Source organism: Anabrus simplex, chromosome 1 (genome assembly GCF_040414725.1).
Source record: "Anabrus simplex isolate iqAnaSimp1 chromosome 1, ASM4041472v1, whole genome shotgun sequence".
NCBI classification, from domain to species: Eukaryota; Metazoa; Arthropoda; class Insecta; order Orthoptera; family Tettigoniidae; genus Anabrus; species Anabrus simplex.
Window position 1 is genome coordinate 605,520,109 of NC_090265.1, and position 17,017 is coordinate 605,537,125.

At 37.2% G+C, this 17,017-nt stretch overlaps 1 protein-coding gene across 2 annotated transcripts in view; it reads right to left on the reverse strand.

Moving 5' to 3' along the window:
• The window catches only part of LOC136857194 (zinc finger protein 64), a 127,738-nt gene that overhangs the window by 30,832 nt on the left and 79,889 nt on the right, over nt 1-17,017 (reverse strand). Inside the window, exon 6 of one of the 2 annotated variants that reach the window (XM_067135653.2) lies at nt 797-937. The exons of the other annotated variant lie outside the window; for it this stretch is intronic. Coding sequence (XP_066991754.2) covers nt 797-937 — 141 coding nt within the window. The remainder of the gene's footprint in view (nt 1-796; nt 938-17,017) is intronic. 2 annotated transcript variants of the gene reach the window in all.

A 17,017-nucleotide genomic window follows, 5' to 3' on the forward strand; every position in this document is an offset into this window, starting at 1 on the left:
CCTCTTGGGTATCTGTCTGTCCTGTGTTCCTTGCATTTTACCACTGCTCAAGTCATTTCAATCTTCATCATCTTCCTGTACCATCTTATCCAGCTGAGCAAGCTTGCTGAAGGTCTAATTTTTACATTACTGGATATTACTGTTGATTAAATTGACTTGGAATGTTTATTTGCCTGTTCATGCATAGTGATTTTCTCATCAACAACAGGTATAACAGCTAATTCTAAATAAGGCTTGAGTACAAGTTCTCATACCAAACAGAAACTTATTGTACAGGTTCCATAAAGGCAGTATGCTTTGTTTCAATTGCTCAAGAATAGCTGGAGGTTAGCTTAATCTATATCAATGATGGGGACATTTTGCTGCCTGATGATTAATCAATAGGCTGAACCTTAGTGATTTCCCCAAATATTTTTCTAGTATTGGGCCAGCTATCCATTATGGATTTCCTCTGAGTGATGTAAAGGAATTTAAGAAATCTAATTTTTTTGACGTTCCTGTAATGAACTATCAAACGGTAGCCTCCACTTCTCTTTCTTGGAATAAGAAAAGCTGCAGAATCACACAGAGGGTAATCAGGTCCAAAATCTAGTAAATAACCCATCAATAGTGGTGAAGGTCATGAAGATGATGCACATAAGCTTTCACATTTAAATACACTTAAATGTTATCAGTGAAGTGAAAATAATTTAACAATCCTACATTTAGGTGGGTGTCGCCTAGATCAAAACCTTCAAAACACATTCTCTGGGAGAATATACAGTACATAATTATGGTGAATAGTACATAAACTCACATTTAATGGCACACTTGTAGTCACAGAGCTCACAGGAGAAAGGTTTCTCCCCAGTATGCATCCGTGCATGTCTCTTGAGGTCTGAACTTGTTTTGAAGACTGAAGGACAGTTCTCGTAAGGGCACACAAATGGAGTGTCTCCTGGAACAAGAATAGCCTTTAATTCAAGATGCGTAACAAAAAATAAACTCTCATATACTTACTGACAGAAAAAGTTAAGCACCCATAAGAAATGGTCCAAATGACTAATTTGGTACATGAACGTATCATCAATGAGTGTGTAAATGATTAGTGTTGCAATTATCAGTTAACATCTAGAATGGCAACCAGAGTATACCAGGTGTATGCATAAGTTCTTGCCATATTTTGTGGTAAAGAAAACACGTAATTTTCAAGTGAAAATCATTTTTTGTTTATACTAAATATTGGCCATCGGCTTCTACATACTTCGCCCGTCTTTCAAGTAAGTTATGAATACCCTGCCAGAAAAACTGCTTGTCTTTTGCAGCAAACCATTCGTCGAGTCATTTTCCAACTTCCTTGAAATTGTTGAAGTGCTGCTCTGCAAGCATGTGCCCCATTGATGCGAAGAGGTGATAGTCAGATGGCACCAGGTTGGGGCAGTATGGTGGGTGTGGAAGGTTGTCCCATCCAAGCGATTTCAAGGTGTCTTTCACTAGTTTTGCTGCGTTAGATGGTGCATTGTCGTGTAACAAAATCAATTTGCCATGTTTTCTGGCGCATTCTGGTCATCTTTTGATCAATGTGTGATTTAAATTATCACTTATTAGCGATAGCGTTGTGCATTAACGGTTTCGCCGGGCTTCAAGAGTTCATAATACACAATACCGCTCTGGTCCCACCAGACACAAAGCATGGTCTTCTTGCCAAAGCGATCTGACCTTGGTGTCGAAGGACCGGCTTCGCCAGGTCACGGCTATGATTTTCTCTGCTTCAGGTTTTAGAAAGAAATCCATTTTTCGTCACCCGTTACAATTCGGTACACAAAATATTTTCTTTCGTAGCGTTGAAGCAGCATTTCACAAGTGACTTTGCGATTTTCCATATGATATTCATTCAAATCATGTGGGACCCATTTACCAAGTTTACTGATCTTCCCCATTCTCTTAAATGTCTGCTGATTGTTTCTTGTGACACATTTAATGCTTATGCCAATTGTTGTTGAGTTTTAATTGGGTCATCATCCAGTAACACTTTCAATTGCTTGTCTTCGCACTTTTGTGGTCTACCAGAGCGCACACTTTCTTTCACATTGAAATCACCATGTTTAAATCGTCGAAACAATGTCTCACATGTTCTGATCGATGGAGCGTGTTCACTATATGTTTCTACCAGCAAATAATGTCTTTCCACAGCCTTTTTCTTTTGATTAAATAAGAAAAGCAATGCGTGCTGCAAATGTTCTTTTCCAAGCACAAACGTGGGCATGATCACTGAACGATACAACACAGATGCTAGTGTTTGGTGGACTCAACTTGTGTATGTTGGTAGATTAATGTCAGATGAACAAAGTGACGTACGTGTCAAATTCGAACGCTGCATACTGTTTGCTGGCGCCAGGCTGTTCGGCTCAGACAGCTGATGCGCTGGCCTTCTGACCCCAGCCTGATAGGTTTGCTTCTGACTCAGTCCGGTGGTATTTGAAGGTGCTCAAATACATCAGACTCGTGTCGGTAGATTTACTTGCACGTAAAATAACTCCTGTGGGACTAAATTCTGGCACCTCGGCATCTCTGAAAAACATTAGTTAGTGGCATGTAAAATCAATAACATTATTGATTATAACAAGTGTATCAGCAGAGCCTGGATTTCTAAGCAAAATGCACATTCTTTCCTACACTTCTAAAAGGGAAGCAGAAAAGGTTATATTTCATAAGGCATACTTTGATAAGCATTTTTGACATTGTCTGATATAAACACTTCTTCCAGAAAAATAGTTTTGCTTGTTTATTTTATAATTTTGAGCATATTTTACTCACAACTGTCACTTTAAAATTGCATATTCCACTCCAAGCCATGACTTATCAGTGATTCCCTTTCGTATGTCTAAATTTTTAAAAAAGTCTTCAGTTGAATGTGTATAAAAGCAAAGCCCCAGGATGTTGTGAAATAATACTGCACAGATAAAATTAGGAGAGAAGCTTGGGATTCTCTGCCAAATTTCTTTTGCGATTAAGCGATCCATCAAATTTTTAACATGCTTAGTGAATTCCTGAATTCCAAGTTTTAACTCACCCAGCCAAAGTGTATTAGTTGTAGATCATGCTTTTGTTCAATAAGCTAAAGTAATCAATGTAGTGGTTAAGGATGCCACCCATAACAATCTCCCAATCAGCACTGTTACAAAAATACCGTATGTAAACGAGTTTGGAAGAAATATTTTTAGTGAGGATGGAAAAATCTTGTTTGTATCTGAAAATAATGTTTCTGCAATGGAACAAAAAAGGAAAAAAGAAAAACATGCATATTAATACAACGCAGTCCGAGGAGAAGATTAAGAAGAAACCAGCAACTGATTACAAGCAATGCAGATGAACAGCTGAGTTTAAGTGACAAATTTTCTAAAGTCGTGTTTAACAATGGTGAGTTCTGACATTATGTTCTGGAAACTGAATAAAGCGCAGCTTTAGATATTTTTAGAAAAACACATACATAGAAAAGTGCCAGATGAATCTACATTGCACAAAATCTATCTGCCATAGTGTTATCAAAATGTAATTCACAATATTCCACATAAACTGAAGTAAAAAATAAAAAATAATAAAAAAGTGGATTTCTATAGATGAAACCACAGATGCATCAGGACAGAGAGAGAGAGAGTGTGTATGTGTGTGTGCACTGCTGTAAATTGTGCTATGAGTGCTATGACAGTAGATCATTTCTTAATACACAAATACTTGACGAAGTAAATAATTTCATTGTTGGAAAATTTTTCAATGATTTGTTAGCTCTCAGAAGGGACACGGCAAGAAAATATCTTGTTATTTTCCACTGATGCTGCTCCCTATACTGTTAAAACAGGAGCTGGATTAAAAGTTCTTTACCCTAAATAAGTTCACAGGATGTGCCTCACTCACGGTCTATATTGCTGCTGGATCAGAGTTAAAGAGAACATTGGAAGTTTATGGTAATGTAAAATTAATGAAATCATACATCCAGGTACAGCAGTAAATGAAATAACTTGCTCAGCTGAATAAATAACAGATCATGAATTAAAGGTACCAGTGAATTTGCAAGCTCAGAACCCCGTGGTATTTTATTAAGTTACGGCCAGTAACGGAATGTTATAGTACGATGAGATAATACTGAATAAATATTGCATTTTCTTCAGTGGAAGATGAACAAATATCAATAGATGGCATGAAATCTCAATGACGAAAATGTGTAGTGGAGGCCATGGAATGAGTTGGATCAAATGGACCAAGTTCAATTCACATACGGTGGTCATACATTGTCTATCTGTTACGATATAATTAGAGAATCGAGACCCATTATGAGATAGGATTGGTATGTCGAGCTATGAAGGCGACGGATTGTTGAATATATTTCATTGCCAAGATTAGTGATTACAAGAGTGTTCTGTATCAAAGAGGTTATGCGTTAAACGTCAAAATCATCTGGAAGGGAGATTACAGGCTACAAAATTCAGAAGATTTACGAAATGCAAACCGACTTTTATTATTGTATTGTTTTGAGAGAACAATGCAGATAATAAAAAAGATTCTAAAGGTCATCAGAAGCATCGCACATGGCTAGGAAGAAGCTAGATCAAAAGTTGATTTTTATTGTATAAATATTGTGTGAATAGTACGGATTATTTATTGTAAAGGGATAAAGATTTATCTTATTCTCTCAAGTAATTTTTTTTTTTTGCTAGTTGTTTTACATCGCACCGACACAGATAGGTCTTATGGCGACGATGGGACAGGGAAGGGCTAGGAGTGGGAAGGAAGCGGCCGTGGCCTTAATTAAGGTACAGCCCCAGCATTTGCCTGGTGTGAAAATGGGAAACCACGGAAAACCATTTTCAGGGCTGCCGACAGTGGGGTTTGAACCTACTATCTCCCGAATACTGGACACTGGCCGCACTTAAGCGACTGCAGCTATCGAGCTCGGTCTCTCTCAAGTAATAAAGCGAGTGTCAACTCAGTATAATGTCAATGTTATTTATGTACATGACATTGTGCTAATTTCATATTACAAGTTTCAGGTGCTACGATGTCGCCACACATGACGAAAGATGGTTATATGATGCCTAACTACCAGATAATGATGAGTTAAAACACGGAAAGTGGCCTGAATGACCTGGAGGGTGTTGACATGGATGCCAAATGATAAAATTAAGACCAGAGAGATGGGAGATGTTATCTTCCCGAAGCCATCAGTTCGATAAGTACAAAAAATAAATGTCTTTCATCTATTCTGCTATGTAGTTGCTTAAAGCAGTGTAGAATCAATTTGTAGTGTCAGAATGTGGCAAGTATAGGTAAACAACTTGAATGATTCCTTATGGTCGTCGATCATTATTTCATAATGGACAGGGAATGTTGTGATTTTCATCATGAATAATCCAGGAAAAATGATAATCTGTCATGTGCTATATTTTGAATCCAAGCGATCGACAGTAGACATTACGTAGGAGATTTTTAGACATGGTCGCTTCATTTTATTAAGGTAATGTCGTTGTAAGTGAAACTCAGTGTGTAATTTATTGCACAGATACGTTTTATTTGAAGGTGACCATAAGATGATTAACACGTGCATAAATTAGAGTCATCTAAGATATTTTCATGTCATATGCATAGCTTTCGTGAGTAAGATTATAGTATTATCGCACTGATATTGATTTTATTGGTATGCAAGGATGAGGAAGTCTTCGAGAAATAATGTGCTTGAGTATTTGGAAGATGAACTGAGAATTTATTAAATATAACGCGCATGTGAAATGAAAGAGGTTTGGTATAGGATTGTCGAAATAAAGTGAATAATTAATGTGTTGTTTGATGGGGGATAATTCATTGGGGTCATACACTAAATGATATGATGCAGTCTTCGAAAAGTCCTGGTGATATGTTATTGAGGTAAGGATTGATGTTTGTCATGCATATGAATTTAATGGTGGTAATGATTGATGAGTACTTAGGTATGAATGTAATTTTTTTGTGATGATGTTTTCAAAGAATACTGAAGTTGCTTATGTGATAGTCATCAAAGATGCGATAACCTATGATTTAATGTAAGTGAATTACGTGCAGATGTGAAGGGATGAAATAGAATCTTCGATAATAAATGACACCATGTAGATGAGAACCATGTCGCAGATGAGATGTGTAGATATTATTTTGAGCAGTGTGTAGCTTGATTTCCTGCTAAATGATATATTTCTGGTAGATCACAGAGTTGGTAATTAGCAATGAATGAAGATTTTCAGTATTTTTCATGGAGAATACCAGAGGTTGCAGAGTCATCGGAAGTTTTTGAATTATTATTATTATTATTATTATTATTGTTATTATTATTATTATTATTATTATTATTATTATTATTATTATTATTATTATTATTATTATTATTATTATTATTATTATTATTGGTGATGACCTTATTTTTAGGAATTTGTTGTCAAGATGCAGCTGTTGTAGAATTTCAAAGGAGGCTGATTTCCAATTTATTACGCATCCTTAGCAATTAGAGAGGGATCATAATGTAGTCTTATTTCTTGATCATATGTTGGTATAAGCAACAACGTTGTGAACATGTCACTGGAGCATCCAAGTTGTTTTATTAGATTTTACTGAATTAGGTGATGATTTTAAAAGATAATGAAATAGTTAAAGACATGAATTTTTGGGGTCAACGAATACGAGTGCCAAAGAATAAGATTTCTCTAATTTCATTTTATTAACCAGAAAGTAAATGATGTGGATAATAGATTTGTAACGTAAATTAAGCCTTCAGCAACTCGTATGTTGGTTTCTTTTATTTGTTGAAATTTAAGGTTAACAACAGAGCCAACATATTTTAATTATATTATGAAAGTTTGCTGTTGTGACATATTATAACCAACAAAAGTTAGGGACTCTGAACATTTACAATTAATCATTATATTCAATTTCAAGTAGACATCCATTTATGCTGCTGCTTCAATTAATTTGTAATTATGTTTCGTGAGATGATATTCATTAAACGGAATATCCTTCCAAAGAAAAGAACCACTCTCCGAATTCTCATTCATATGCTAAGTTTAGTATCATAGTATAGTATAGTTTTAAGTAATTGTTGAATATGCGCTCTCGTACGTCAGTCAGATCTTGAAAGTCTAAACGGTGAGACACTATGACCAGACTCGTCGAACTTGCACGTCCCTTGAGTGGAGTTCTTTGAATCTCCGCATGACACCAGCCAAGGCATAACATCAACAACTTGAACCCTAAATCAGAAATACGTGTAAGGTCACAATATCGTATTGCTGAAACTGTTAGAAATCTGTATAAAGACATTGATCTTCTTGTCTCAAGAATAAAGAAAATGGTTGTTTGTTTTGCTTATTCTTTAAAGGGGCCTAACATGTAGATCACTGACCCAAAAAGTGGTTGTAACGTCACTGATTAGAACTCAAAAATTTCATGCTTCCAATTTTCTTTACCTCCTCAGCCAGTTTTAAATCGATAAGGTTCAATGATTAGAGGCATACTACGTGGAAAATTTCAGTGAAATGAAAACAGTTTTGTGTTCCTTAAATGCAGAAGATGCAGCCAACATTGCCTCAGCCCAAGAATGTTTTGCTAAAACTGGCATCCAAGACAAAATACACGAATCCATAATCATTTTTCCAACTTACCGGAAATACAGCTGGAAGTTCAAATAATTCCACGCAACATTAACATTCTCCGAGAGATGAAATTTTAATAACATTATTTTTCTTCATAGTCAGCCCCGCAGTGAAGGGGTATTCACTATTTTCCTTACAGATGCCTTCGATGTTTAGTTGGCAGATTGTTCACTGAGAGCCAAAGGTTCAGATATGGAAATGAGAGTCCTCAAATGGATTGCTTTTATTATTATTTAAGTTGATTTCTTGATTGTCATAGCCCTGAGGTCCAACAGGGCAGTACGGCGGCATCTTATTGTTGTTATTGCTCCATTAGCACCACCCAGAGTACACGTGTAGGGTACTTTAAGGTTAAACCAACAGACTTTGTATATATACTGTATATTTTTAAGGTGTATATACAATTGTATATCTTTTATTGTGCCCAAGAACTTGTACATAGAGTTGATTGTCAACTATAGCATCATACGCTAAATAATAATAACTGAAAGGGTAGTGTGCCTACCTCTTATTTGGAGGCTCTGGGTTTGATTCCCACGGAGGTCAGGGATTTTTACCTGGATCCGAGTGCTGGATCGAGGTCAACTTAGCCTACGCGATTACAATTGAGGAGCTATCTGATGGTGAGATAGTGGCCCCAATCTAGAAAGCCAAGAATAACAGCTGAGAGGATTCGTTGTGCTAAGCGTAATCAGTACGCTTTTGGGCTGAGCAGTGGTCACTTGGTGCCAAGGCCCTCTGGGACTGCTGGGCCATGGGGTTTGGTTTGGTGAATTTTTCTTCAGAAATTCACCGTGTTGCTAAAATTGTATTTGACAAGCTCAGTCAGGCATTACTGAAAAATCCCGGTTATAAAATATTGGGTCAAATTTCTAAACTCAAGGGGATTTATGGTTAGAGGCATACTATGCAGAAAATATCAGTGAAGCAAAAACAGTTGTGTTCCTTATATGCAGAAGATGCAGCCAGCATTACCACAGCCCAAGAATGTTTTGCTAAAACTGGCATCTAAGAAAAGAAGCAAGATATCAATAACTATTTTTCCAAATTACCTGAAACACAGTTGGAAGCTCCAAATAATTCCTCACAACATTAACTTTCTCTGAGAGATGAAATTACAGTAACGTTTTTCTTCAGAGTAGACCCCACAGTGTAGGGTAGCATGTCTGCCTCTTTCATCATCTACTGAGCTCGATAGCTGCAGTCACTTAAGTGCAGCCAGTATCCAGTAATCGGGAGATAGTGGGTTCGAACCCCACTGTTGGCAGCTCTGAAGATGGTTTTCCGTGGTTTCCCATATTCACACCAGGCAAATGCTGGGGCTGTAAATTAATTAAGGCCATGGCCACTTCCTTCCCATTCCTAGGCCTTTCCCATCCCATCGTCGCCATAAGACATAACTGTGTCAGTGCGACGTAAAGCAAATAAAAAATAATAAGTTTCATCATCTTGTACAGCTTCCAGCCACTGACCATGACATAAGTCTCTCCACTGTCTTCCCGCTATCTCTCTCTCTCGTCACATTGGTCCTGATCTCTCCTATTTTCTTCTTATCCGCTTCTCCATTTCTTACAGCCATCTATTCCTTGGTCTCCTGGCCTTTCACTCCCATCTCGTGCATCTTCATTTTTTCCACTCTCTTCATGTGTCCATACCATCTAACCCATGATTTCTCTATCCTATGTTGTAATATAATAATGCCATGTGACCTCCAAAGAGGCCTGATGCAGGTCTTTCGAGTTGACACCGAATAGGTGACCTGCACGTCTATGAGGATGCGGCCCTACCCATGATGAATTCTAATGCTGAAGACGGTACACACACGCAGCCCCTGAGCGACTGAAATTTATTAATGAAGGTTACAAACCCTGACCAAGCCTGGAATTGAACCCAGGACCCCCTGGGCCAAAGGCCCAGCAAACGAACCATTTAGCTATGGAGCCATATAATCCTGCATTGGTTGTACTTGTACCTGTTCTCTAACCTTCTCATTTCTTATCTTATCCATTTTAGTTACTCTTATTCTACTTCTTAAAATATTTTATTTCACTGGATTCTACTTTTCTCTTTTTCCCTCAACACCCAAGTTTCTCAAGCATGCATTATTGAGATGTAATATGTCTGGTTTATCACTCTTTCTTGCTGTTTTGGGGGATATTTTTACTAAACACCAAGCTTCTAACATTTTTCAAGAATGTTTTTGCCTATCTCACATACTCACTCATTTCCTTACTGTTTCTTCCATTTACCGTATTAAGCTTCCTCCGTATATGAAGCTCACTTGTTCCTCACCAATCATTATTCCAGTTGTTGGTTTATCCCTCTTCCTGGTTGTAAGCATCATCTCACTCTTCATGCCATATACTTGTACCACATCATACTATGCATCCCACTGCTCCTGAACTTCCTCCTCCCTATTTCTCCACACTGAAAAATTGTCTGCAAACATCACTGTTTTCATTTTTCTTCCCCAATTTCCTCTGCCACTCTTGTCATTATATTATCCATTACTACAATGAAAAGTAATGGTGACTGTGCACTTCCATGTTTCACACCATTCCTCTGTTCTAGCCAATCTGTTTTCACACAACTCACATTCCCTCGATAACTCTCCTATACCCTCCATATAGTCCGTTTTCCAACCCCTTTATTTTCTAGGGTCTTCCACACTGTGCTTCTGCATACATTATCATAAGCCTTTTCAATATCCAAGGTCATCAGTAGATATTTTCCAAATTCATAATGCCATTCTTGTAGCTCTCTTAGGACAAAGATGACATCTACAGTGGACCTGCCTGGTCTGAAATTATATTTTTCTCTCAGCCCTCCTTCGACTTTAGCTCATATCCACCTCTCCAGAATCTTTCTGAAAATCATTGCACAATGACACATTATTGTGACTCCCCAACAGGTTTTACATGCTGTTCTACTTACTTTCTTGAAGGTAGGTACAAGTAATCCCTTCTTCCAGTCTTCCGGTGTCCTCTTATCCTTCCACACAACTCTCATCACCTGATATAACCATTGTTTCCCACCTCTTCAGATGCTCTCACCATCTTCATAGTCACCTCTTTTCATCTTCCTCAATGCCACTTCCACTTTCTCCCATCTTAGGCCCATTTACATTTGTAGTTTATCTTTCTCCTCTGAGATTTCATTTGGATCTATCCATTCTTCATTTTGACATACTCCATCATATCTTCCTTTCTCTTTTCAATCATTCCATATAATACTTTTTATGATCTTCATCTTGATCCACTCTTTCTTCTTTCTTTCTTTCTTTCTTTCTTTCTTTCTTTCTTGACTGACTGATACTCTTATCTTACTTCCACTGTCCTATTTTGAAACATGTCCTAAAAGCACTGTATCTTCTATCATTTCACCATGGGGTTTCCTTCCATCTTTTCTTTATAGTAGTTCTTCCACACATTACTTTTGCTGCCTTTTTTGGTGTGTTTCTGAACATTCTCCATTCTTCTTCTTTTGTTTCTTGTTCATTCATTGGCATTTTTCCCTTTACCATTTTCAGTACTTTTACCTCATTTTTCTCCTGTTTCAACTTCCATACTTTTATTCATCTCACTTGCAGCTGCTTGCTGTCTTCTGAGCATTGGTAGAGGCAAACTGAACAGTGCATATAACTAGGTCACAGGTGTCTTATGGTGTCTATTACGATCCTCATGGTCTTGTTGAGCTGTGTATCGACTTTGCTTATATAGGTGCTTATATATACTGGCAAACAGTAATCGTCACCAGAGTCATTCCTGCAGTGCACAGGAAATTAGCTTAGGCACCCCAAGTTGTGCCTACCAGTTTTTGGATCATAATGTTCCTCGCCTTCCGTTTTTTGCCCTTGTTTTCCAGATGCTTAAATTATGTCAGAGAGCGATCAATAGTTATTCCCGAATGTGTGGGGTATGGGTTATGTTTTAATCTTTTGCCACAAAAATGTAACATTTAACTCTTGTCTTGCCAGCTGGTTACCGAGATGAAAAAGAGTTACTTCTATGTTCGATGGGTTTAGGACAGAGCCTCCACAGTCTAAAACACAAATTAAGGGTGCCACATGTAGACAACCTCCACAATGGCATAACCCTGGGCAATGTACTGTTAGACCAGGATGATAGATACTCTACACACATAGTGACTGAACTGGATCTAGTATTTCTCAAGGTAATTCTTATCTACAAAGAGATCTTCAGCTCATTTCCGAGCCAAATGACAGACATTTTGGGCCCTGTGTCTTTATTCTGCAATTGAATATTAAGGTGAAACTTATCTTTATAAACACCAGGTTGGCTTAAAGTCTTGTTCTGTGCCCGTAAGAGACATTCCAGGTATCAATTACTGCAATTGCTGATGCTTCATTTCAGGGATTTTAGGCATTGTAATAAACTGCCCTGGGCACTTTGTGAGTGTAAAAATCTGTCTTATGAGTTGTGTGGCTTCAGTGTTTGTACTTGTACTAGTATGTGTATATGAAACCAATTGGTGCTAAGACTGAAGAGGAAGTGTGTGTAACATTCATGTAATGACCATTCTAACATTCACCTGAAGGTGAAGTAAAATGTTTTCCAGGATTGCTGAGAATGATGATGATGATGATGATGATGATAGAAATAGAAATATATTTATTTAAAGTTAATTACAAATAGGACCAGAGGTCCCTTTGGCTGTAACAAACTGCCACTTTAACTTCAATGTATCACCTAACATACAAAATCTAATAAAAGAATACATAATAAGCGTAAGATACATTTTCCTACTGAGGATATAAGAATAAGATTAAAAACTAAACATCTAGGAGATTACAATAATACTTTTAACATTTCATAAACATACACTATACTAACAAGGAAGAGAAGACTTCATAAACATACACTATACTAACAAGGAAGAGAAGACAAAGAGAAACCTAAGAATTTTAAAGCCGAGGATGAATTAAGAGTAAAACTGAGCATCTAAAATGTATCTAGGGGATTATGATATTTCGTACTATTTAATTAATTTGGTGAAAATTCATTTACATGGCTTAATAAGTGGAAAGGTAGCGGTATTTGAGAGATTTTTTCTGAGTTCCAACACTACTTTGCTGTATTTCATATAGTTTAAGATTGTTGTATAATTGAGAGGCAGTGACAATGAACGACTTACTGCACTTTACCGAATGATGCTGTGGAACCTGAAGGGTGTTAGCTGTAAACCTATTGTCCCGATCATGCACTTGACTCATCTGAACAAAGGACTTGGTCAAATATGAGGGAGCATTAGATTTCAAAATTCTCAGAAGTAAACAAGCAGCTGAGTATGATCGTCTATCCCTGAGTTTCAACCACTCTGCAGCTTTGTAGTAAGATGTTATGTGACGGTCTTTACGAATACTGAAGACGAATCGAACACAGACATTCTGAATACGCTGGAGTATGCTATTATATTTCTCAGAGATATTGCTGTAAATTACAGCGCCGTAATCTAAAATAGGAAATACCATAGTTTGGATCAACATCTTTCTCACTGAGAAAGGAAGATACGGCAAGTTTCGTCGAAACTGATGCAATATGCCAGACACTTTCTTGACCAAGTGCTTGGCATGAAAGGTCTCGGACAGAGTGTTATCCATTAGAATACCTAAATTCTTAACACATTCCTGATACTTGACTACAGAACCATTTACAATTACTGGAGGAATATCGCTGTTGAAAATATTTGATAAGTTTCTTCGATATCCTAGAAAAAATAGCTAAGGTTTTGTTTTCATTTAATAGTAAATTATGACTTAGTGTATATTGATGAAGTCTTTCTATATCTAGATTTATTTTACTAATACTTTCGACAACACGATTCACAGGAAAATGGTAATAGATCTGTAAATCATCGGCATACATATGATGTCTCGTGTGGCGTAAAACTCCAGGCAGATCGTTTATATACAGCGAAAACAAAACGGGATCCAACACAGAACCCTGAGGGATGCCAGAATGTACACTAGACCACTTAGAAAAATTCTGTTTGTCAAATACTACACGCTGAGGTCTCCCTTTCAAGAACAATTCAAACTAAGAGAGAGCTGATAGAGATATGCCCATTGCATGTAATTTAGTCAGAAGGAGGTCATGGTGAACTCTATCAAATGCCTTGCTTAAATCGAATAGTACCAGAAGTGTTAGTTCCTTTCTGTCCATTGAAAACTTGATATCATCGGTGACTTTGAGAAGTGCCGTCGTAGTGCTATGGCCTGTTCGAGAACCAGACTGAAATGTGTTAAGAATAGAGTGAGTACTTAAATACGAAGTGAGCTGTTGGTAAACAATCCTTTCTAATCCTTTACCTAATATTGACAAAATACTGACTGGGCTGAAATCATCAAATTTTTGAGGAGAAGGAACTTTAGGAACAGGTCTGATATGGGCCATTTTCCATATAGCTGGAAAGACTCCTGATTGTAAACAGAAATTATACAGGTGAGCTATAACCGGAGTGATTATATCCAAACAGTTCATTAGGAGGGGATGTGAGATACCATCTGGTCCAACAGCCTTTGTATTCATGCTCTTAAATACTTTGACCACATCCTCTGGGTAAATGTATGAAAAGTGAAAGAGATCATGTTGAGGTACATTTGTGTTCATGTAACTATGAATAATTTCGGATATTCTGTGAGAATTGTTCACTGGTGAGACTTTTAGGAAATAATCATTTTGCAATTCTGCAGATATGAATGAGGAAGTATGTTGTGAATTTTTCTTAGCAATACCTAGTGATTTTATAGTTCCCCAGAGAGCAGACGGAGTTGATCTCTTACTGAACAAAGAATGCATGTGTTTGACTTTAGCATCACGGATCGCGAGTTTGGTTTTATTAAGCAAGATGCGAAAGGTTTCAAAGTCTTCAGGTTTCCTGGTTTTGATGTGCTTTCTTTTTGCCTTGTCCCATGCAGAGATTAATTTCTTAATTGTAGATGTTATCCACGGGTTAGGAGGGTGTTTGGCTCGAATTAGTTTTAATGGAATGATGATGATGATGATGATGATGATTGTTGTTTAAAGGGGCTAACATCTAAGGTCATCGGCCCCTAATGGTACAAGATTGACGACATGATATGATAATTAAAATATTAAAATGTATCCACTGACTAGAATTTTAAAAAATGAAGATGAATCATGATTGTGAATTTAAACTAATCAGTGGGTCTAATTCATTTTTGGTAAAATGATAGATGATAGAGATTATGATAGAATAAGACACTGCCTTAAAAGGCAATAATATATTATGCAAATTACTATTTTAAAAAGCATATTAAAATATATACACACAAACTAAAACAGAGTCAAATTAGTAAAACGTAGTGAACAATAATACAAAGACTAATATGAAACACTATGTTTATATGCGATAAAACAAACCACTATCCCTCATAAAATGGATGACAAGCTCTGCTGACTCCTCGTCATCTCGCAGGATGAGGAAGATGTTACTCGGGAGTTTTAGACTACTGCGCAGATCAACCAGGTCCCCATACACCGTAAGGATGTGTATCACGGTAAGATGATCGCCGCAAGTGGTTCTCCTTTCAGTAAATAGGAGTGCGTTACTATATTGTGGCCAATCCGAAGACGGCATAATACCACTGCTTCCCTCCGAGAAGCCCAAAAGGAAGTCCTCTATACCTTCATTGTACCTTTTATCACTCTCAGCTTATTTGGAGCCACTCCATCTCCCAATGGGACATAACCAAATGTCTCAGCTGAGAGCGAATACCACTTGCTGGAACCTTATAAGGCAATGGGGCCAATGTAACAACCTCCTTGGCAGCCTTATCAGCTAACTCATTTCCCTCTACACCCATGTGGCTTGGGAGCCACAGAAACATGATTCTGGTGACGGCATCCAAACACCCGGCCAGCAGGTCCTGGGTCTGCTGCACCAGAGAGTGCCGAGGAAAACATGTATCAATAGACTGCAGCTAGCTCAAGGAGTCGGTACATAGCAGAAAGTGTCGGCGCTCATCAATCAGCACGTACCGGAGAGCTTCTCAGATAGAGCTCTGCTGTGTACACACTACAGGTTTCCGGGACAGCAAAAAGAAACCTATCATTGTCGACAACAAATGCACATTATTATTTATAAATTTCATTTTCCGTATTGACAGATTCAAAGTATAGATAAGAAATGTGTTTTTCCACCATTCAATACACAATTTATTTTAATAGATTAAACTAGTACCGGTTTCGGCTCTTTAACGGCCATCATCAGCTAGTACATGATTTGTTTTAGCCATTAGACAATTCACAAGTTGTTATTGTATTAGGCATCCAGATGTCTAATACAATAACAATTTGTGAATTGTCTAATGGCTAAAACAAATCATGTACTAGCTGATGATGGCTGTTAAAGAGCCGAAACCGGTACTAGTTTAATCTATTAAAATAAATTGTGTATTGAATGGTGGAAAAACACATTTCTTATCTATACTTTGAATCTGTCAATACGGAAAATGAAATTTATAAATAATAATACGGAAGCCAACCAGGCAGAACGTAAGGCATTTAAATATCAGAACTTGAAAATTAAACTAATGAACACAACCAAAAGCATTGCCTTTTTGAAGGAATGCCTTTCAAACAACTTAACACCGAAATTTCTCCAGAAATACAATAATAAACACAGACGAACTGCTCAGACACGCAAAACACAAAACAGGACTAATGAAATTTAGTTAAAAGAAGAAATAAAATTCCTATACCGTAAGAAACAACACCTTAATAATGAACTTTACTCAACACACCTGAAAGCATCCCATGAACTCCCACACAGCTATTGGAATTACTTTCAACGAATTTCCAGAGAAAAAATAGAAGACTTAGCCATAAAGAAACAAAACACACTAAACAAAAAACTGGAAACACTGAAATAACAACAAAGTAAACCGAAGCCACTAACCATAATCCAAAACAAAGATCCCTCTCTTCCTAATAAGGATTCCCAACATAAATTCCATCCGCCTATAAAAAATCTTACGCAAACCGTATTTGACGACGTAGAAACGGACATATTGAACAGGGGACCCAAACACAACTGGGGTAATGCATCATCCTACCAGAATATTATAACTACCATTACCGAAACAGAACTTGCTTTACAAAAGATCCCATATGACATACGAGACGAAGTAAGACACGAAATCAGTAGAAAAATCCCGCAATACATCAATAGCATCCACAATAATAACCCAAACATGAATACCACCAATAGATCGAACTTAAACAAACTTAAAAATAAAATAAAACAGAACAATCTACTAGTAACGAAGGCCGACAAAGGCAACACTACGGTCATTATGGATAAAAATGAATACATAACAAAGACTA